This window comes from Hyperolius riggenbachi, chromosome 10 (genome assembly GCF_040937935.1).
Source record: "Hyperolius riggenbachi isolate aHypRig1 chromosome 10, aHypRig1.pri, whole genome shotgun sequence".
NCBI lineage: Eukaryota > Metazoa > Chordata > Amphibia > Anura > Hyperoliidae > Hyperolius > Hyperolius riggenbachi.
The window spans coordinates 214,251,748-214,273,636 of NC_090655.1; the positions used below are offsets into that span (position 1 = coordinate 214,251,748).

General features: G+C 44.7%; 1 protein-coding gene across 1 annotated transcript; it reads left to right on the plus strand.

Moving 5' to 3' along the window:
• The first annotated feature begins 204 nt into the window (after positions 1 to 204).
• On the plus strand, positions 205 to 21,567 carry LOC137534451 (uncharacterized). Its single transcript, XM_068255945.1, has 11 exons — positions 205 to 227; positions 1,572 to 1,689; positions 1,896 to 2,057; positions 2,172 to 2,274; positions 8,466 to 8,563; positions 8,668 to 8,773; positions 8,883 to 8,980; positions 9,068 to 9,182; positions 10,696 to 10,793; positions 10,883 to 10,994; positions 17,730 to 21,567. Exons 2-11 carry the CDS (start codon positions 1,594 to 1,596, stop codon positions 18,632 to 18,634), a joined length of 1,893 nt encoding a protein of 630 aa, XP_068112046.1. The 5' UTR covers positions 205 to 227; positions 1,572 to 1,593; the 3' UTR covers positions 18,635 to 21,567.
• The last annotated feature ends 322 nt before the right edge of the window (positions 21,568 to 21,889 follow it).

Genomic DNA, 21,889 nt, shown 5'->3' on the forward strand with positions numbered 1-21,889 from the left:
TAATAATCTTTACCTTAGTTATCTCCTCCATGTCCAGCATCTGCAGATATATATATTGTAACGGTTTATGTTAGTCATATAATGTGAGATATTCTGCAAAGCTGTAAAGAGCTATCTGCACCAGGGGAGCTTACACTCTAATGTAGCAGCATATACTGTACATATACCATGACCAATGTGAGTGGAGGCTGACTGAGAGGAAACTGGAGTTGCCAGAGGATCCCCAGGTACATAGTTGCTCATTACTGGTCCTGACCCTGTGTGATCCTGTAGCTTTAGTTATTCATATCCATAATTATAGAGTATTTTCTGTCTTCTGTCGCTATTCCAAGCTTTTCCTATATAAGAGAGCCCAGTCTGGCCACTTACACCTGGATCACACTACAGTATTAGGTCTACAGATTCTCTGCTAAGACTGTTGGCTGAGTCTATTGGGAAATGGGAAACCATGTTCTAGTCACTTTGTTCTTTCCTGGTAACACAGTACTAGTCCTGCTTTTGCATGTGGCGTAGTGGTTAACGCTCTTGCCTTGCAACGCTGGGTCTCTGGTTCGAATCCCAGCCATGTCAACATCTGCAAGGAGTTTGTATGTTCTCCCCGTGTCTGTGTGGGTTTCCTCCAGGTTCTCCGGTTTCCTCCCCCAGTCCCAAAAACATACAGGTAAGTTAATTGGCTTCTCCCTAAAAAATTGGCCCTAGATTACGATACATACACTACACAATACATACATATACATAGGACTATGGTAGGGATTAGATTGTGAGCCCCTCAGAGGGACAGTTAAGTGACAAGACAATATACTCTGTACAGCACTGCGGACGATGTCGGTGCTATATAAATACTAAATAATAATAATAGCCTCCTAGACACCAGTTCTAAGGGATGATGGATGAAGAAAAATTTCAGGGCTGTGGAGTCTGTACAAAAATTATCCGACTCCAACTTCGAAGTTTATGAAACCACCGACTCCAACTTGGAATCCTGGTACCCAAAATTGCTCCGACTCCTCGACTCTGATTCCACAGCCCTGGAAGAAAAGAGCCAAACCAGTTATTTCTCAGTTGAGCATCATCAGCAGTTGCGGTTGATATTGGAAGTTTTTCTGAACAGTCAACAGCCTAGGAGGTTCCCTGTTGGTAGTGAAAGGATGCAGGGTGGGCAGGAGAGTGAAGGACATTGTCCCAGAGAAGAAGAATAGTCTTTTATTGTGGGAAGAGGGTTATACTGAGAATCCATTCCAGGCATTGCTAAGAGACAGAATAGTTTTTAGGTTAGCAAGGGTAGGACTTATTGTAGAGGAGGAACAGTATATTATGTCGGGGATAGGAAAGGGGCGGAGGTAGTAGTTTATTTTGGGTGGAAATATAGTTGCGTTTGCTGACAGTGTGAGGCACTGCATGTGCTGATAACTGCCAACACTGGAGCTCATGGGGCAAAGTGGTCAGAAGATGAATGCACACATATGCCAACATACACCTAGAAAATGGAGAGAGAGGAATACAAAGACTGGAGCACAGAAACAGGGTCATATAGTCCAGGTAAATTCTTAGTTTATTATCTCTCTATGTAGAAGAGCGTCCTGCATAAATCCCATGACCACGCCAGTGAGGATGGATGGGGACCAAAGTCAAGTGACTGAAAAGATATTAAATCTCACCCTGGAGATCATCTACCTGCTGACTGGACAGGTGAGGAGGATTCTGGGAGGGTCACATGATATCACACTTATCTACAGTAATAAATCAATCCTGACTGGAGAGGTGAGGAGGATTCTGGGAGGGTCACATGATATCACACTTATTTATCTACAGTAATAAAGCAGTCCTGACTGGACAGGTGAGGAGGATTCTGGGAATGTACACAGTGATTATTATTACTCTGCATTATTACACAGGATTGTGAAGTGGTGAAGAAGCTTTCTGGTGAGCTATTGGCCTCCAGCAGCCGTCTCCATCCTACAGATAAGTCCAGTAACAGAAATCCCCCAGAGGGAGGTAAATGTTCTCTTTCTCAGGATTGCACACGAGAAGATAACAGCATTCCTCTCCATTATCAGGTAGGTGGGACTGGGGGTCTCCCCAAATGGCAAAGTGAGTCCATGCTGTATGATCTATAGAAGCAGCACAGAGGCTATAGTCTCACATTCTTGTGTTTTGTGGTTTTATTGTAGGGTGAAGATGTGATTTTTGTTAGAGCTGTAGTCAGACAGGACGCAGAAGAAATGGGTGATGAGCCGTGTAAGGAGGAGGAAATCCCTTCACAGATCAGCACAGGTCAGTAATCTACACAGCTCACTGGAGAGACAGCTGCAGACACAGTGTGTATGTGCTGAAAGAATGTGCATCTACATGTGACTGTACTGATCAAGAGTGATAGTATCAGGAAATCATAGCTCACCTTCTCTCCTGCTGCTCCCCCAACCCCTAGATGCCACTCCATCCTGGCACACCTTTCCCTCCTCCTAATATTTACTTCAGGAGGGGGAAGCCTCTGGAACCTAACGAGGCTTCCCCCATCCTCCGGTGTCCCCACAATCCAGCACAGCAGCCCCCCGAATCACGGTGAGGTAAATATTTACCTACCGTGATCCTGAGCAGGCGCACTAGCGGCTCTCCATTTGGGTTAAGGTGGAAATAGCCTAACATGATCAGATCCTCTCTGCTGCGCAGACGCGAGTCCTTTGTGCCTCTGCAGCAGAGCCGATACGATCGGGTTCAGCTATTTCCGCTGAACCAAGAGCCGATAATGCGCCTGCGCAGGATCGCGGAGAGGTAAATATATTACAGCTTGTCAAGCTTGTCGGTGGGGGGTTAGGGGGGGAGCCAGCGCTGGATTCCCTGCAGCTACAGGGGACGGGGAAGACTCATTAGGACCCTGAGGTAAGTATCCCCAAAGCAGATTTTTTTTTTTAAGTACAGAATCTCTTGAATAACCTTGTTAATCAGAGGATGGCAGTATTACATAGTGCACAACGTTTCAAATTCAGCACCCTTCTTCAGATGCCTAGCCTGAAATGAGGACTGACTAGCTTTATCAACCTGTAGTCCATACAACACGCCCTAAAAGGGCGGGCACAATCTTATAGGCACATGGTACAATAAATAAATAAAAACGAACTGCGAGAGCTGCGATTCAAAGGAAGCAACGTAAATTAGATCCTTAAAGGGGAACTGAAGAGAGAGGTATATGGAGGCTGCCATGTTTATTTCCTTTTAAGCAATACCAGTTGCCTAGCAGCCCTGCTGATCCTCTGCCTCTAATACTATTATCCATAGCCCCTGAACAAGCATGCAGCAGATTAGGTGTTTCAGACTTTCAGACTTCTTTTGGGGGTCATTACTTCTTCGAGAATACACCAATGTAGTTGGCTCGCATATTATGATTTGGGCCACAATGTGAGCCTACTGCATTGGTAGATTTAAATGAAGAAGGTTATTTCCTTTGAATCGCAGCTCTCCATATTTGTTCAGCTGCTCATTGTAGCATGTGCCTTTAAGATTACGCCCGCCCTTTAAAGGTCACTCCCACACCGCCGTCCTCCGCTGTCTGCAGCTTTGGGAACCGGGTTTCCGCACTTCCGACATCACGGCCAGTCTACGTAGTAGAAGTGCGCCCTCTATCTCTCCAGCGGCTGCCCCTCCTGGAGCCAACTGACGTAAGTGTCGGGACCCGATTCCAGAAGCTGCGGGCAGCGAGGACAGTGATGTGGGAGCGATCGGAGTGGATTGGGTTCCAGGAATCCCCAGGTATGTATACATTTGTTTACTTATTTCAGCTCTGGTACACTTTAAGGGCTTTTGGGATGGCTACATTCTTTGTAAGCTACAATCACAGTGCAATGCATGAATGTTCTGCATTGAGTAGCAGCCTTGTGGTAGGGTGACCTGGATGGTGGCATGGTGATTTTGCTGGAAGCCAGTATGAATGTGGCTAACGTGGTACTGATGTAGGTCTTCCCACTACCTTCACCAGTGCCATAAAGAGTCCCATCATCCCTGCGTACAACTCGGGCCCGTTTCCACTTGTGTGGTGGGAATCGCCGCGGTAAAAATTTGCATGCGGATGCAAATTTCGCATGCGGTTATATGCGAATTTTCATGCGAATTTGCATACGATTTCGCATTGGATTACGATGTATGCGAATTTAACCATGGCAGTGTCTGTGTGCTTTTTCATTAATTCCATGCAAAATCGTATGCGAATTCGCATGAAAATTTGCATACCAATACTGCATGCGAATTCCCTATTAAATACATTGTATGCGATTTGCATAGCGGTATGCGAATTCTGATGGCTCTGCTGTGCAGATTTTTTCTGCACAGAAAAACGCAAAGGAATCCTAACAAGTGGATTGTATTGGCTATGCGAATTCGCATGCGGCAAACGCATGTGAATTCGCGATAGTGGAAACGGGCCCTAAGGGGGCTGGATTACATTACTTTTACCTTTGTCCCCATCCCTCTATACCCGTCTAATGTACTTTCCCTTTAACCTGTCAGGAGCTCCATCATCATATTATTTACATCAGGCACATATTTGCTGCTAAACACTCAGAGCTGTGGAGTCGGAGTTCAGGATTCAGAGTCGGAGCAATTTTTGGGTTTTTGAGTCGGAATCGGGAAAAAATGCACCGACTCCGGGTCCTAATGAACCTAAACTGTAATTAAAAGAGAAAATATGATAAAATGTTCTATTTCTCAGATAATAATCATCATACATAACTTGTATATACCATAGCAGTGCTTAGTCCACAAAAATGAAATAAACCAAACAAAAAGTTACTTGTGTGGCTGCAATAAAGCAGTCCCCGTATTTTTAAAGTCAGATATAAATATCTGATTGTGACTGTATATCTGATGTGTAAACGGGAATCTTTTATATATAACAACATCTCTGCTATAAGAATAAAGCCTGATGTGTAGTTTTCTCATTAGTAGGGATGGTCAATGAGGTGCAACCCTGGGCCACCCATGACGCACTCAGGGAGCATCTTGCGTCATGGTGGCATCCCACCCGCCTCCCTCCCTGACCACTGCTCATTTTTTTTTCTTCGGGGACGGGGGGCCGACATCATTTTTCCCTCACTTTGCACGGGTCCCCTTCTGTCCCCCCACAGAGCTGGCGCAGCGGGACCGGTTGTAATTAACTCGCTCTCTCCATGCGATGTGTCACTGCCTGCAGCCGTCTCCTCTCTACTTCCTATTTCCCTGTGTGACGTGTGATTACGTGCGTCATACGGAGAGGGAGGTAGGAATAATGTCACCCTCCTACCCGCAGTGGCACCTATACCTGCTACCTATACTGGGGGCACCTATACCTTCTACCTATACTGGGGTACCTTTACCATTTAACTATACTGGGGGCACCTATACCTGCTAACTATACTGGGGCACTTATACCTGCTATCTATACTGGGGGCACCTATACCTGCTACTTATACTGGGGGCACCTATACCTAGCTACCTATACTGGGGGCACCTATACCTAGCTACCTATACTGGGGGCACCTATACCTAGCTACCTATACTGGGGGAACCTATACTTGCAACCTATACTGGGGCACCTATACCTGCTACTTATACTGGGGCACTTTTACCTGCTACCTATACTGGTGGAACCTATACCTGCTTCTTATACTGGGGACACCTATACTTGGTACCTATACTGGTGGCACCTATACCAGGCTACCTATACTGGGGGCACCTATACCTGCTAACTATACTGGGGCACTTATACCTGCTATCTATACTGGGAGCACCTATACATGCTACTTATACTGGGGGATCCTATACCTAGCTACCTATACTGGGGGAACCTATACTTGCTACCTATACTGGGGCACCTATACCTGCTACCTATACTGGGGCACCTTTACCTGCTACCTATACTGGTGGAACCTATACCTGCTTATTATACTGGGGACACCTATACTTGTTACCTATACTGGTGGCACCTATACCAGGCTACCTATACTGGGGCACCTATACTGGTGACACCTATACCAGGCTACCTATACTAAGGGCACCTATACCTGACTACTTGTACTGGGGGCACCTATACCTAGCTTCCTATACTGCTGGCACCTATACCTGGCTAGCTATACTGGGGGCACCTATAACTGGCAATCTGTAGTGGTGGCACCCACACCTAGCTTCCTATACTGGTGGCACCTATACCTGGCTAGCTATACTGAGGGTACCTATATCTTGCTTCCTATACATGGAACACCTGTACCTGGCTACCTACCTACCTATACTGATGGTATTTATTTTTTTGGTTGCCCCTCAGCAAAATGTTGGGTGCTGTGTGATCATTCCTAATTGGGGGTTGGGGTGGTATCCTCACAAGTTTGCCTCAGGCAGCAAAAAGTCTAGAACCGGCCCTGATGAGATACAAATAATTATATAACTTGCTGGTGCCCGGATATCCCTTTCTTCTCAGTGTGACTGTAATTGGACTTTGTCTGGAGGCACAGCAGGGATCCACCTACTCCCATCAGGTCTGTCAGTATTGCATCTAGTGCCGATCCTATTCCTCCTCCTCTTCCCCTGGACAAATAATTCTGCATTGATGCAGGCTTATGCACATTTATGCACTCCCTTTGCTCATGAAATCAATTAATTTGCTATGTAGTTAAAATTGGGTTTGGCGACTACGAATTAAGTTACACAGAAATACATATACACTCCCCGCAGAGCTGTAGTGAATCCATGGAGAATGTTGTGCTCATTGAACGCAGAGGTATTGGGTATTACCTGTAAACCTGGTTCAGATCATGCATGAAGAATGTGTAATAGAGCAGGAATCCCCTCATTCTCCTGCTGCGTACCTGCACATCACTCTTACATGTACCCACAGTTAGATTGCCTAGGACCTGATCGATGTTCTTTGTTCCTGTTCCCTCTACAAGTACTCTTACCAAGGACTAGTTTTGATTTCTATTTAACAGCTATTCTACAGCAATATCCTAAGTTTAGTTAAAATTCATCTCTGGTGTACATAAAAACCCACAAAGGTACACTACTGCATAAACGTTAGAGTGTCCCAATTCCTTCTCTGTTTAATGAGATTCACTGGAACCCCATATCAGCTGGGTTCCAGTGCATAGATCTGCCCCCTTGCAGAAAATGACCGATCTTTTTTTATATCAGATATAGGAAAGGTAGAGGCCTTTTCCTGCAAGATGGCAAGGCTACATGCTGGAACCCGCTGATATGGGGCTCCTGTGAATCTTGTTATACAGACAACAAACTGGGCAATTCATGTTGGCAATGACCGGCCAGGATGGCTGACAGGGTGAAGTGTCAACTTCCTGGCTAGGAGCTTTTTGTTCCTAAAAGCAGATGCCATCTTAATATAGGTTTAAAAACAACTCAGGTGAGAAGAAAATGAAGGCTGCCATATGTATTTCCTTTTAAACAGTGCAAATTGCCTGGCAGACCTTTTGATCTATTTGGCTGCAGTGGTGTCTGAATAACACTGGAAACAAGCATGCAGTTAATCTTGTGAGATCTGACAATAATGCCAGAAACACCTGATCTTCATATGCTTGTTCAGGGTTTATGGTTAAAAGTATTAGAGGCAGAGGATCAGCAGGATAGCCAGGTACCTGGTATTGATTAGAGAAAACCTGTAACGAAAAAAACCACCCCTGCGGGGTACTCACCTTAGGTGGGGGAAGCCTCCGGATCCTATTGAGGCTTCCCCCATCCTCCTCGGTTCCACGGCGGCGGCGATAAAGCTCCCCAAACAGCGGGGATGTCAATATTTACCTTCCCAGGTCCAGCGCAGGCGCAGTATCGGCTCTCCGCTTGGAGATAGGCGGAAATAGCTGATCGCTGCCGGCCTGCTCTATTGCGCAGGCGCAAGTTGCCTGCGCAGTAGAGCGGACACGACAGAGAACGGCTATTTTCGCCTATCGCCGTGCGGAGAGCCACAACAGCACCCCCACTGGAGCTAGGAAAGGTAAATAAATCAGCGCTTATCAGCGCTTGTCAGGCTTGTCGAGGGAGGATTTCTGGACACTTCAGGGGAGCCAGTGCTGGACTGCCTGCAGCTACAGGGGAGGGGGAAGCCTCATTGAGACCCTGAGGCTTTTCCCTCCCGAGGTGAGTACCTCCCAGGGGAATTTTTTTTTGTTACAGGTTCTCTTTAAAATTGAATAGATAGGACAGCCTCCATTATCCATCTCCCTTCAGTTGTCCTTTAAAATTCCTAAGTGTTGGCAGTGATGAGATGCCTTTTACATTATATATTTTCAATCAAGAAGATTATAATATGCAGTTTAGAGGAGTCGAAGTCGTGGAATCTGAGTTGGAGGAAACCTAAACTGACGAGTTGGAGTCAGAGGATTTTTTTGTGCCGACTCCTGAACACCCGGTAAACACTAAATGCTGAACAGAATCCCAGGGTCTCTTTCAGTCTCCTCTTCCATTCTCTCAGTCAGTGTATGTGTTACCTACAGATGGATCCAGGAACAGAAACCCACCAGAGAGATGTACAGGTCCTCTTTATTCCAAGGATTGCCCACAGGAAGATCCCACCACCCCCCACCAATATCAGGTAGGTAGATGTGATAGATTCTACAGCTCAGAAGTGTCTCTGTGTGGTCTGATCTGCAGGAAGCTGTGAGGAACACATGTTCTTGTATTTGTGGTCTTATTTAGGATGAAGATGGGATTATTATTAAAGAAGAAGTTAAAGAGGAAGCAGAAGACACATATGTTGTGGATGATGATAAGGAGGGGGGAATTCTTGCACAGATCAGCACAGGTCAGTAATAAACACTACATACAGGAGAAAAGATATCACATTCACCTTCAGCCTCTACAACAGATAGTCGTCTCCTCCCCCCCTCTCAGTCAGTGTGTGTTTCCTACAGCTGGATCCTGTAACGGAGATCCACCGGAGAGATGTACAGGTCCTCTTTATCCCCAGGATTGTCCACAGGAAGATGCCACCAACCCCCACCATTATCAGGTAGGTAAATGTGATAGATTCTACAGCTCAGAAGTGTCTCTGTGTGGTCTGATCTGAATGAAGCTGTGTATTTGTGGTCTTATTTAGGATGAAGATGTGATTGTTATTAAAGCAGAAGTTAAAGAGGAAGCAGAAGACACATATGTAGTGGATGATGAGTCATGTGAGGAGGGTGAGGATATTCCTGCACAGATCAGCACAGGTCAGTAATAAACACTTCCAAAGGTATATAGATACTGGAGGGCGCTGCCTTAATAATCACAACATCAATTATGTTCTATTCCTGCCTCCTGCTGCAACCTTCTCAGGTGGGGTCAACCCCTTATCCCCACCTTACACCAGAAAAGTCTAAATATTAATGGAGATGCACTGGATATAAATGTTACAATAACTCTACTAGATTTTTCCAATCAATAAGTCACTTTATTAAAAGATCAAGGTAAACGAGGGCTCTAAAATATACATAAATTCACTTCCTGATCACAGGCACTCATGTACATTTACTCCAGAGCATACTGGTTCCCCTTTAAGAGAAAAATATAAAAAGCAAAAAATCCTAAAAATGATAAAAGCTTTCAAAAATTCCTCCACATTATCCACATGTAGTCCACAATAACCTCTTCCCAAGTTCTAACATTTGGACAAAGACAATTACTAAGTGTACATATCCCACCGAGGGATCGAAATAATAATTTGGACACATACACTGCAAAAGTGTTACTAGCAATCATCTCACCACCCAGAGGATTTCGGGGTAACCGCTCCTAGGATATGGTCCTGAGCTTCTCCGCTGTACTGGCGGTGTAACACCCTGGCGTTCTGATTAAATCGCCAGGGTGGCTGCGGGAGGGTTTTTTTTAAATAAAAAAAAAACTATTTCATGCAGCCAACTCCGGCGCCCAGAATAAACAAGGAAGGCCGCAATGAGCGGCCTTCCTTGTTTTGCTTATATCGTCGCCATAGCGACGAGCGGAGTGACGTCATCGACGTCAGCCGACGTCGTGACGTCAGCCGCCTCCGATCCAGCCCTTAGCGCTGGCCGGAACTTTTTGTTCCGGCTACGCTGGGCTCAGGCGGCTGGGGGGACCCTCTTTCGCCGCTGCTCGCGGCGAATCGCCGCAGAGCGGCGGCGATCAGGCAGCACACGCGGCTGGCAAAGTGCCGGCTGCGTGTGCTGCTTTTTATTTCATTAAAATCGGCCCAGCAGGGCCTGAGCGGCAGCCGCTGGCGGTGTTGGACGAGCTGAGCTCGTCCAGACCGCTCAGCTGGTTAAAGGCTACCGCTCCTGCCGGCTCAGTGTTTCGCTAATACTTTGCTGTCTTGGCTTAGATGGTCAGCTTCCGGTCTACCAGTCTCAAGTAACTAACGTCACTTCCTCCAGTGCGTTTCACTGCGCTCTTCTTGTCACTTCCTTGCGCTCCACCTGTATTTTCTGTGTATCTCTCCAGATATTGTCACTACCTCAGTGGATGGGGTGACCAGCTGCTTTGTAAATGAAATGGGGCGCCCCTCCAGTTCCACAAAGCCTCAGATTGACATGTTTCGACGGTACCCGGCCGTCTTCATCAGATTCTGAGTTATTGTAACATTTATATCTAGTGCACCTCCATTAATATTTAGACAGTAATAAACAGTACATACAGGAGATAATCTATCACAGTCTTTGCAACAGTCAGTCTCCTCTTCCCCTCTCAGTCAGTGTGTGTTTCCTACAGCTGGATCCTGTAACAGAGATCCACCGGAGAGATGTACAGGTCCTCTTTATACCCAGGATTGTACACATGAAGATCACTCAATCTCCTACCTTTATCAGGTAGGTGGTACTAAGAGTCCTTACCAAATACCAAAGTTTACAATACCAGAGTTTGTAAAATAATATTCTGTTTTGTAATCTTATATTAGAGTGAAGATGTAATTACTAATAAAGTAAAAGCTAAAGAGGAAGTAGAAGACACATATGTGATGAGTGTTGAGCTGTGTAAGGAGGAGGAAAGTCATCCACAGATCAGCACAGGTCAGTAATAAACACCAAATACAGAAAATATTCAAAGGTTCTCCTTCAGTGTCTAGGACAAGGATCTTTCCCTCTCTCTCATATGGTGGAGTGAGGGAAAGATGGTGTGTTGTAAATTTAGAAATGCTGATTTAAGGAAGTGAAGTAATATATGGTGAGATAAAGCTGTCTCTATTTCATAATTAGTTTGGGGTTGCTTATTATTATGATAAATATACAATCATGTTCTCAACAAATGAGGAGGGGGTACTGTACACTATATGAGAAGCCCATCTCCATTCCTCAGCATAACACCATGTTCCCAATACATGAGGAGGAGATACTGTACACCATATGAAAGGCCCATCTCCATTCCTCAGTATAACATCATAGTACCAACAAATGAGGAGGAGATACTGTACACTATATGAGAGGCCCATCTCCATTCCTCAGTATAACATCATAGTACCAACAAATGAGGAGGAGATGCAATACACCATATGGAAGGCCCATCTCCATTCTTCAGTATAACACCATGTTCCCAATAAATGAGGAGGAGATACTGTACACCATATGAAAGGCCCATCTCCATTCCTCAGTATAACACCATGTTCCCAATAAATGAGGAGGAGATACTGTACACCATATGAAAGGCCCATCTCCATTCCTCAGTATAACACCATGTTCCCAATAAATGAGGAGGAGATACTGTACACCATATGAGAGGCCCATCTCCATTCCTCAGTATAGCATCATGTTCCCAACAAATGAGGAGGAGATTTAATAAACAAATTGAGGGGCGCTATATAATTTTTTTTTAATTAATATTAATATAATATAAATCCCCTAATGACAGGGAAAAGGGATACAGATTTCCTCCTGCTGCTACCTTACACTGTGGGGGTACCTCCTCCCCCCACCAAAAGTAAACAAGTCTAAATATACAATAAGGAGCGCAGGATATAAAGTTAAAAAGTTTCCTCTTTTTATTGTAAAAATCTTACTATATATGCTCTCATAGAGCTAAAAAGCAAACATATGTTGCATATAAATCTTTCAGCCATACACTCACTTACTCCCACACATGCTCACTACAAGCCTGCTGGTGACCCTCTGGGGGAAAATAAAGGTATATGAAAATAAAAATAAAAAATAAAAAAAGTAAAAATATAAAGATGTATTATCAGGATAATAAGGCTTTTTACTTCTTCTAAGAGTGCTCAGACGGTTTCCACATAGAAACAGTGTCCTTTCGTCTATAGTACCACCATTTAGATGTTCAATATATGTAATAATAACACGCTGCAATCAGAGAAAAGGTCCTTCATAAGGCTGAATACCACAACTCAACCTCAGGTCTAAGGAACTCTTGGGTCATGCAATTTAGGGGCAGTGGATCTGCTCACACAATTACTCACATTGATTGAGAGGGGCACCCCTTAGATCAATTGGAATCTTACTATTGAAACTTGTATGTAACAATCTGTGGCATAGCAGCGCGTGGAAGACTGAACGCATTACACGTATTGGAATACAGCATAGCTAGCTGGAGCGCAGAGTTACAGGAAGTGGAAGCAGCTGGAACGCACGGAAGTGACGTCTAACTCCCAACCAGCCGGCATACGGAGTTTGCAGCACCGCCGTAGGCAACAGCGGGCGGCGTGTGTGAGTGAGGAGTAATCACAGCAGTGCACGAGTTCCCTCCACGAACGGTCTGGACTGTATGGATGCATAAAAACTCGGGGGCTACGTGAGTAATTGTGTGAGCAGATCCACTGCCCCTAAATTGCATGACCCAAGAGTTCCTTAGACCTGAGGTTGAGTTGTGGTATTCAGCCTTATGAAGGACCTTTTCTCTGATTGCAGCGTGTTATTATTACATATATTGAACATCTAAATGGTGGTACTATAGACGAAAGGACACTGTATCTATTTGGAAACCGTCTGAGCACTCTTAGAAGAAGTAAAAAGCCTTATTATCCTGATAATACATCTTTATATTTTTACTTTTTTTATTTTTTATTTTTATTTTCATATACCTTTCTTTTCCCCCAGAGGGTCACCAGCAGGCTTGTAGTGAGCATGTGTGGGAGTAAGTGAGTGTATGGCTGAAAGATTTATATGCAATATATGTTTGCTTTTTAGCTCTATGAGAGCATATATAGTAAGATTTTTACAATAAAAAGAGGAAACTTTTTAACTTTATATCCTGCGCTCCTTATTGTATATTTAGAAATGAGGAGGAGATACTGTACACCATATGAAAGGCCCATCTCTATTCCTCAGTATAACATCATGTTTCCAACAAATGAGGAGGAGATACTGTACACCATATGAAAGGCCCATCTCCATTCCTCAGTATAACATCATGTTCCCAACACATGAGGAGGAGATGCTGTACACCATATGAAAGGCCCATCTCCATTCCTCAGTATAGCATCATGTTCCCAGCAAATGAGGAGGAGATACTGTACGCCATATGAGAGGCCCATCTCCATTCCTCAGCATAACATCATGTTCCCAACAAATGAGGAGGAGATACTGTACACCATAGGAGAGGCCCATCTCCATTCCTCAGCATAACATCATGTTCCCAACAAATGACCGCCAGTACTGGTGCACCCCAAGGCTGTGTGCTTTCCCCACTGCTCTACTCACTGTACACCAATGACTGCATCTCCACAGATCCATCTGTTCAGGTTCTGAAGTTTGCAGATGACACAACAGTAGTTGGTCTCATACAAAACGGGGATGAATCTGCATACAGGCATGTGGTGGGATAGCTTTCCTCCTGGTGCAGCAGCAACAACTTGGAACTAAACGCTCTCAAAACCACGGAGATGATAATAGACTTTAGATCTCCCCCCAGCACCTCCCCTTAACCATAAATGGATCCACAATAACCCAGGTTGAGTCATTCAAGTTTCTTGGGTCCACGATCTCACACAACCTAAAATGGGATAACAATACGGCCACTATTGTCAAGAAAGCGCAACAGAGGATGTACCATCTACGGCAGCTGAAAAAGTTTGGCCTACCTCAAAATTTAATGGTGCAGTTCTACACTGCAATTATTGAATCCACCATAACATCATCTATGACTGTATGGTTCAGCTCCTGCGCAGCATTAGAAAAGGGGAGGCTGCAGCGCATCATCCGAACAGCGGAAAGGATAATTGGCTGTAGCTTACCTTCCCTGCAGGATCTTTACACTAGCAGGTGCAGAAAAAGAGTAACCAAAATTGCCTATGACCCCTCTCACCCAGCTCACTCCATCTTACAGCAGCGCATGCCTTCAGGAGTAAGATTCCGGTCAATCGCTACCAAAACCTCCAGACACAGGAACAGCTTTTTTCCTCAAGCGGTAGCCATACTTAATGCTGAACCACGTTAGAGCTGCTAGGACTTGATAGTAATCAGCACAGAACTGTAAATGAACAATTCTCACATTGCTTACTGCCACTATACTTATAATGTCCTTGACTTGTAATATACACACTGTTTGCCCTTGTATTGTTTTTTTTTGTGTTTGTTAAGCAACTACCAAGACAAATTCCTTGTAGGTGCAAACTTACTTGGCGAAATAAAATTGATTCTGATAAAATTGATTCTGATTCTGATGAGGAGGAGATACTGTACACCATATGAAAGGCCCATCTCCATTCCTCAGTATAACATCATGTTCCCAACAAATGAGGAGGAGATACTGTACGCCATATTAAAGGCCCATCTCCATTTCTCAGTATAATATCATAGTACCAACAAATGAGGAGGAGATGCAATACACCATATGGAAGGCCCATCTCCATTCCTCAGTATAACATCATGTTCCCAACACATGAGGATATACTGTACACCATATGAAAGGCCCATCTCCATTCCTCAGTATAATATCATAGTACCAACAAATGAGGAGGATATACTGTACACCATATGAAAGGCCCATCTCCATTCCTTAGTATAATATCATAGTACCAACAAATGAGGAGGAGATGCAATACACCATATGGAAGGCCCATCTCCATTCCTCAGTATAACATCATGTTCCCAACACATGAGGAGGAGATAATGCACACCATATGAGAGGCCCATCTCCATTCCTCAGTATAACACCATGTTCCCAACAAATGGGGAGGAGATCCGGTACATAATATGAAAAGCCCATCTCCATTCCTTAGTATAACATCACATTTCCAACAAATGAGGAGGAGATAATGTACACCATATGAAAGGCCCATCTCCATTCCTCAGCATAACATCATGCTCCCAACAAATGAGGAGGAGATTCTGTACACCATAGCAGAGGCCCATCTCCATTCCTCAGCATAACATCATGTCCCCAACAAATGAGGAGGAGATACTGTACACCATATGAGAGGCCCATCTCCATTCCTCAGTATAACACCATGTTCCCAACAAATGAGGAGGAGATACTGTACACCATATGAAAGGCCCATCTCCATTCCTCAGTATAGCATCACGTTCCCAACAAATGAGGAGGAGATACTGTACACCATATGAAAGGCCCATCTCCATTCCTCAGTATAGCATCACGTTCCCAACAAATGAGGAGGAGATACTGTACACCATATGAAAGGCCCATCTCCATTCCTCAGTATAATATCATAGTACCAACAAATGAGGAGGAGATGCAATACACCATATGGAAGGCCCATCTCCATTCCTCAGTATAACATCATGTTCCCAAGAAATGAGGAGGAGATACTGTACACTATATGAGAGGCCCATCTCCATTCCTCAGCATAACATCATGTTCCCAACAAATGAGGAGGAGATCCGGTACACCATATGAAAGGCCATTTCCAATCCTCAGTATAACATCATGTTCCCAACACATGAGGAGGAGATGCTGTACCCCATATGAGAGGCCCATCTCCATTCCTCGGTATAACATCATGTTCCCAACAAATGAGGAGGAGATACTGTTCACCATATGAAAGGCCCATCTCCATTCCTCAGTATAACATCATGTTCCCAACAAATGAGGAGGAGATACTGTACACCATATGAGAGGCCCATCTCCATTCCTCAGTATAACATCATTAGAGATATTAGCGAACCGTTCGCTAGCGAATCTCTATGGGCAAATACTACTTCCGGGGTCGGCCGGAGTAGTACGGCTGCGCTGGCCTGGTGGTGTGCGTCTTTGATCGCGCACCTGTTGCCGGACACTCTTTGCGCATGAGCATGACGTCACGCACATGCTCAGAAAGTGCCCGGCAACAGACGTGATCAAGGACGCGCACTGCCGGCCCAACGCAGCCGTAGTACTCCGGGTCATAGCCCAAAAATAGTACAGGGTGAGGGGTTCGCCAGCGAACGGTTCCCAACCCGTTTGCTGACATCTCTAAACATCATGTTCCTAGTACATGAGGAGGAGATGCTGTACACCATATGAAAGGTCTATCTCTATTTATTATACAAATAATTGCAAAGTGCGCTCCTCACTGGTAATTCACTCAGTTCTGTATCTTTCCTGGTGCGCTATGCTCAGTAAGGGTTGTGTATACCCTATAAACATTCAAATATAAAATGTCAGCGCTCAGCAGGTGCTTCTCATGGCAAGTTGACTTACAAACATCAGCCTGTTAACCAATATGCACAGTTTGATACAAATCATCTATTATCATAATCTATCATAATATGCGCATATCAGTAAAATCCTCGAGGCTCAGCGATAGGCCTATCCACGGAGAGGGACGCTGAGCCTCGAGGATTTGACTGATATGCGCATATTTTATTGATGTTTGTGAGTACATTTTTATACGATTTTTACTGAGAATAAACGGTATTATACTATGGAAGTATCTGTCTGAGTTTAAGGTGCAGTCATGCTGAGAATGCCACTCTGAGGATTGCAGTACAGCTTAACCAACTTTGATGCTGGTTGTGATGGTCAGCCATAGTATCTGGTAAGGGGCTAGCATTTGGAATTTGTGCCTGGGAAGTGCATTGAAGGCACTGGGTGATCAATGGTGAAGGAGTGTGTGGCACAAAGGTGGTGTAAATTGAGGATTTACGTATTGCACCAAAGGAGCTGTCTTTTTTCCTTTTTGCATGAACTGATTGAAATGATGTTGGAAAAATCGATGCAAGTTTAGGAGACCTGAAGACTGCAACTGGCCGGGCCGAATGTGATTTATGCCAACTGTCACGATTGGCACTACAATCTGGTGAGCGTAACTGTTGCACTAATAGTGGATTCCTAAGGATCAGTGTGTTGTGTATGATACCCTCAGCTCACACTGCAGTGGGACTTGGAAACTTGGACTTTTGACACAAATCTGTGTACTGAAGTTTGGGGTATTGATATTGGGAGGGAGGAAGGCATGAAATAAGGAATATTTTTTTCTTTCCACCATAAGAGCACAAAAATATGTGGATTGTTGTGGGATAGATGATTTGTATCAAACTGTGCATATTGGTTAACAGGCTGATGTTTGTAAGTCAACTTGCCATGAGAAGCACCTGCTGAGCGCTGACATCATTTTATATTTGTATCTCTATTTATTACCATAGCAGTGCTACCAGTACTTGTAAACAGTGGTCAGTGTGCCAGAGCTGGTTTAGATCTGTGGTACTCAGCCTGATTTTGTTTTATTTATTGGCATTTCAGTTTTATCCATTTCCATTTCCTCTGTAACTCTTTCATATAATATATTAACCTAAATAACTTCACAGTACATCACTGTAACAATGAATGTTCTTTTAACAGTAATATTATTTCCCCAATAGATGGACATCATGTTGGTTACCCCTCGGAGATACACTTTATTCCACCTGCAGATTACAATGTGGATGATAATGGCATCACACAATATTCTCCAGCAGGAAACCCCGTTACTGGAAATATACACCACAGACTTTACCATGAGGAGAGATTACTCAATCAATCTAACCCTGGGGAATCTTATGGAGCAGCACATCTTGTTACCCCAAATATCTATGAAAGTTGTCACAGTGCCAATATAGCAGGTAGTGCATCTAATCCCGAACAGTCTTCCTCCAGTAGACCTTTTGCTGTTAGTCACGGAGGTGAGAGGAGATTTTCATGTTCTGATTGTGGTAAATGTTTCAAAACGGAATCCTTTCTCATAGTACATCAGAGGGTGCACACAGGGGAGCGGCCATTTTTATGTTCAGTGTGTGGAAAAAGTTTTGCTTGGAAATCTCAGCTTCTTACACACCAGAGAACTCACACAGGTGAGTGCCCTTTTTCGTGTACATGGTGTGGGAAAGGTTTTAATCAAAAAAATAATCTTCTTACCCATGAGAATAGTCACAGACGTGACAGTTCATTTTCATGTACAGAGTGTGGGAAAAGTTACATGTATAGGTATCAATTCCTGACACACCTGAGAAGGCACACAGGTGAGCGTCCCTTTTCCTGTTCAGAGTGTGGGAAGCGTTTCATGCAGAAACATCACCTTCTTACCCACCAGAAAAGCCACACAGGTGAGCGTCCATTTTCATGTTCAGAGTGTGGGAAAAGCTTCACTCGGAAAGGGTCTCTTCTTGCGCACCAAAGTAGTCATGCTAATGAGCGTCCTTTTTCATGTTCGACATGTGGGAAAAGCTTTAGTTGCAAGATGTACCTTTTGAAACACCACAGATTTCACGCGGGTGAGCAGCCTTTGTAATGTTCAGAGTGTGGGAAGAGGTTCAGTTGTAACAAACACCTTACTAGGCACCAAAGAGTTCACATGGGCGAGCGCCCTTTTTCATGTTCATAGGGTGGGATATTGTTTACAGCAAAAAGAAAGCTAATTAACCACATGACAACACATTCCCGTTGATGTGTTGGGTATATGGAGGATTAAAATGATAAAATACTCTATATACTCGTATATAAGCTTAATTTCTCACCACAAAAAATGTGCTGAAAAGTTACCCCCTTGGCTTATATGCGAGTCAGTGGAGCTCGGGTGTAGGTGGTATTGTTACTGGCAGAGGAGCGTAAGGATTTTGCATTAGTGATCCTGCTCTTGCCAGCTGGCTCCTTGCTGTATCCGTGCCCTAAATCCCCTGCAACATGGTGTGCAGAGTGCGCTGCACAAGACTACCTGTGTTCCCTGGCTTGTGGAGCGGAGTGTGCAAGCAACGTGTCAGCAGTGCAATGATCGGGGATTCTACCTGTGTGGCAATTGCTGTGTCTCACATCTATGATGCCATCTAGTGGCGTTTTGAGGCACAACTATCATCCTTGTGGCACATCTGGCTATGGGGAGGGGGGCTGATTTGTATTGGGGGCACATCTGTCTACTGTGGAGGGGGCTTATATGCGAGTCAATCACTTTTTCCTGGTTTCTAAGGGAAAAGTGGGTACCTCGGCTTATACCCGGGTCGGCTTATACACGAGTATATACAGTACTCTATCTATAGAAATCCTGTGTTGTGGAGATGAAGTTTGCAAGAGCTTAACAAACCCAGAATCTATAGCAAGAGCCCAGTGGTTGGACTTATCTGCTGGTTTCTCTGATCTTTCTTATCCTCCTATAATGTTTCACTTACATTCAGCATGGTTACTTTTAAAGCACACTTGAAGTGAGAGAAGCATGGAGGCTGCCATATTTATTTTATTTTAAACAATCCCAATTGCCTGGCTGTCATGTTGATCCTTAATACCCGTACATGTAGACCCTGAAGAAGCATGCAGATCAGATGTTTCTGACTAAGTCTGACTGGATTATCTGCATGCTTGTTTCAGGTGTGTGATTCAGACACTACTGCAACCAATGAGATCAGCAGGACTGCTAAGCAACTGGTATTGTTTATGGCAAACTCCATATACCTCTAATTTCAGGTGTCCTTTAAAAGACAACCCAAGTGAAAGCGATATAGAGGCTGCCATATTTATTTCCTTTTAAACCATACCAGTTGCCTGGCAGTCCTGCTGATCTCTTTGGCTGCAGTAGTGTCTGAACATATCTGAAACAAGGATGCAGGTAATCCAGTCAGACTTTAGTCAGAAACATCTGATTTGCATACTTTTCAAGGCCTATGGTTAAAATTATTACAGACAGAGTATCCATAGCTCCCATCTGTCCCTCTTTTTTGAGAGACAGTCCCTCTTACTTTCTTATTTGCCCCTTTTTCAACACTAATGTATAGATCTATATTACTTTATGTATTTTGCTACTGAAAAATGTGTTTAGCTGACTCTAAACTTTATTCTCATCATTTGGATGGCTAGAGTTCCTCTTTTCAAATGTTAAAATAAGGAAAAACTAATGTTAATAGAAGCGACCAGTGTGGTTTGAATGAAAAAACAACATCTTTTGATTCTGAATACCTTGTGATATGTATGGTGAGGGATGTGGTGGGGGCGTGGTTAGAGGTGCGGCAGGGGCGTATCTTAACCTCCCTGGCGTTATATTAAGATCGCCAGGGCGGCTGCGGGAGGGTTTAAAAAAAAAAAAAAATCTATTACATGCAGCCAACTGAAAGTTGGCTGCATGAAAACCCACTAGAGGGCGCTCCTGCCGCGTACTTCTGATCGCCTCCGGCGATCAGAAGTAACAAGGAAGGCCGCGATGAGCGGCCTTCCTTGTTGCGCTTTCCTCGTCGCCATGGCGACGAGCGGAGTGACGTCATGGAAGTCAGCCGCAAAACATCCACTTTGCATCCTCAGATTATTCACTGGAAAATCAGGCAACCGGGAATCTATCTGCTCAGCGCTCTGTTTATACTGTCTATCCACCTTCAGTCACTGTTAACCTCTAAGCATGGTTCCAGGCTGGAGTATCACGCTTTTGTGGCAGACTGTACTTGCAGATAACCTATTAGATACCAGCAATTACTGTATTTTTCAGAATATAAGACGCTCCGGAATATAAGATGCACCCAGGTTTAGAGGGCAAAAATCAGGGACAAAATATATACAGTATATACTAGACCTGGTGCGTCCATGTTCCAGGAGCGTCTTGTACATGTTCTCCCCCATTGTCTTCCTATGTTCACTATGTGTCCCTTCCTGTCCTCCTGTGCGTGTGTGTTCTCCAGTCCCCGTGTGGTCCTCCAGTCCCCTTGTGTCCACCCCTGTCCTCCTGTGTGTGTCTGTGTCCCCTCCTGCCCTCCCCCCCGTGTGTGTTTCCGTGTCCCCTTTAGCCCTCCTGTATGGTCCTGAAGTCCCTGTGTTCCCTCCTGCATGTGTCTGTGTCCATTCCTGTGCGTGTCCATGTCCTCTCCAGCCCCCGTGGGGTCCTCCACTCCAGTCCCCATGTCCATTCCATCCTCTCTGTTGCCTTGTCCCCTCTTCCTCCCCCCGCATGTCTCCACTCACCTTTCTATGGATTCCAGCGCGGTGTGGTCCTCCGCCTCCAGCATGTCTGCGCTACCCCTGTAAAAGAAAAGTTAGTGGCAGAACGGCTCTAATAATTAATAGGAGCCATCACTAGGGGAAGCCGCTTGGTACGCGAGATGTCTGCAGATTTCCGCCATTGGGTAAGTGATCCACTCTGCCGCTTACTATTCTTTTACAGGGGTAGCTCTGACATGCTGGAGGCGGAGGACCACACAGCCCTGGAATCAATAGGGAGGTGAGTCGCTCTGCCGTAATTGTTACCAAGGGAGAGCAGAGACATGCGGGGGGGGGGGGGGGGGGGGGGGGGGTGTTCAGGCGGACCACACAGGGGGACAAGGCATGGAGTCTGCGGTTCGTATCGGCGTGCGTTCTGACGTCGGGGATTCCCTGCCTTTGGAATATAAGACACAGGAACTTTTTCACCCCAGAAAAAGTGAGTCTTATATTCCAAAAAATATGGTAGTGTGAATGTTTTAAGGTAGCCATACATCAGGTGATGATGAGCAGATTCAACCAAGAAGCAAATCTCTCTCTTGTCAAATCTGATTAGAGAGAGATCTGTCGGCTGCCCATACACCGCAAGCCGATTTCC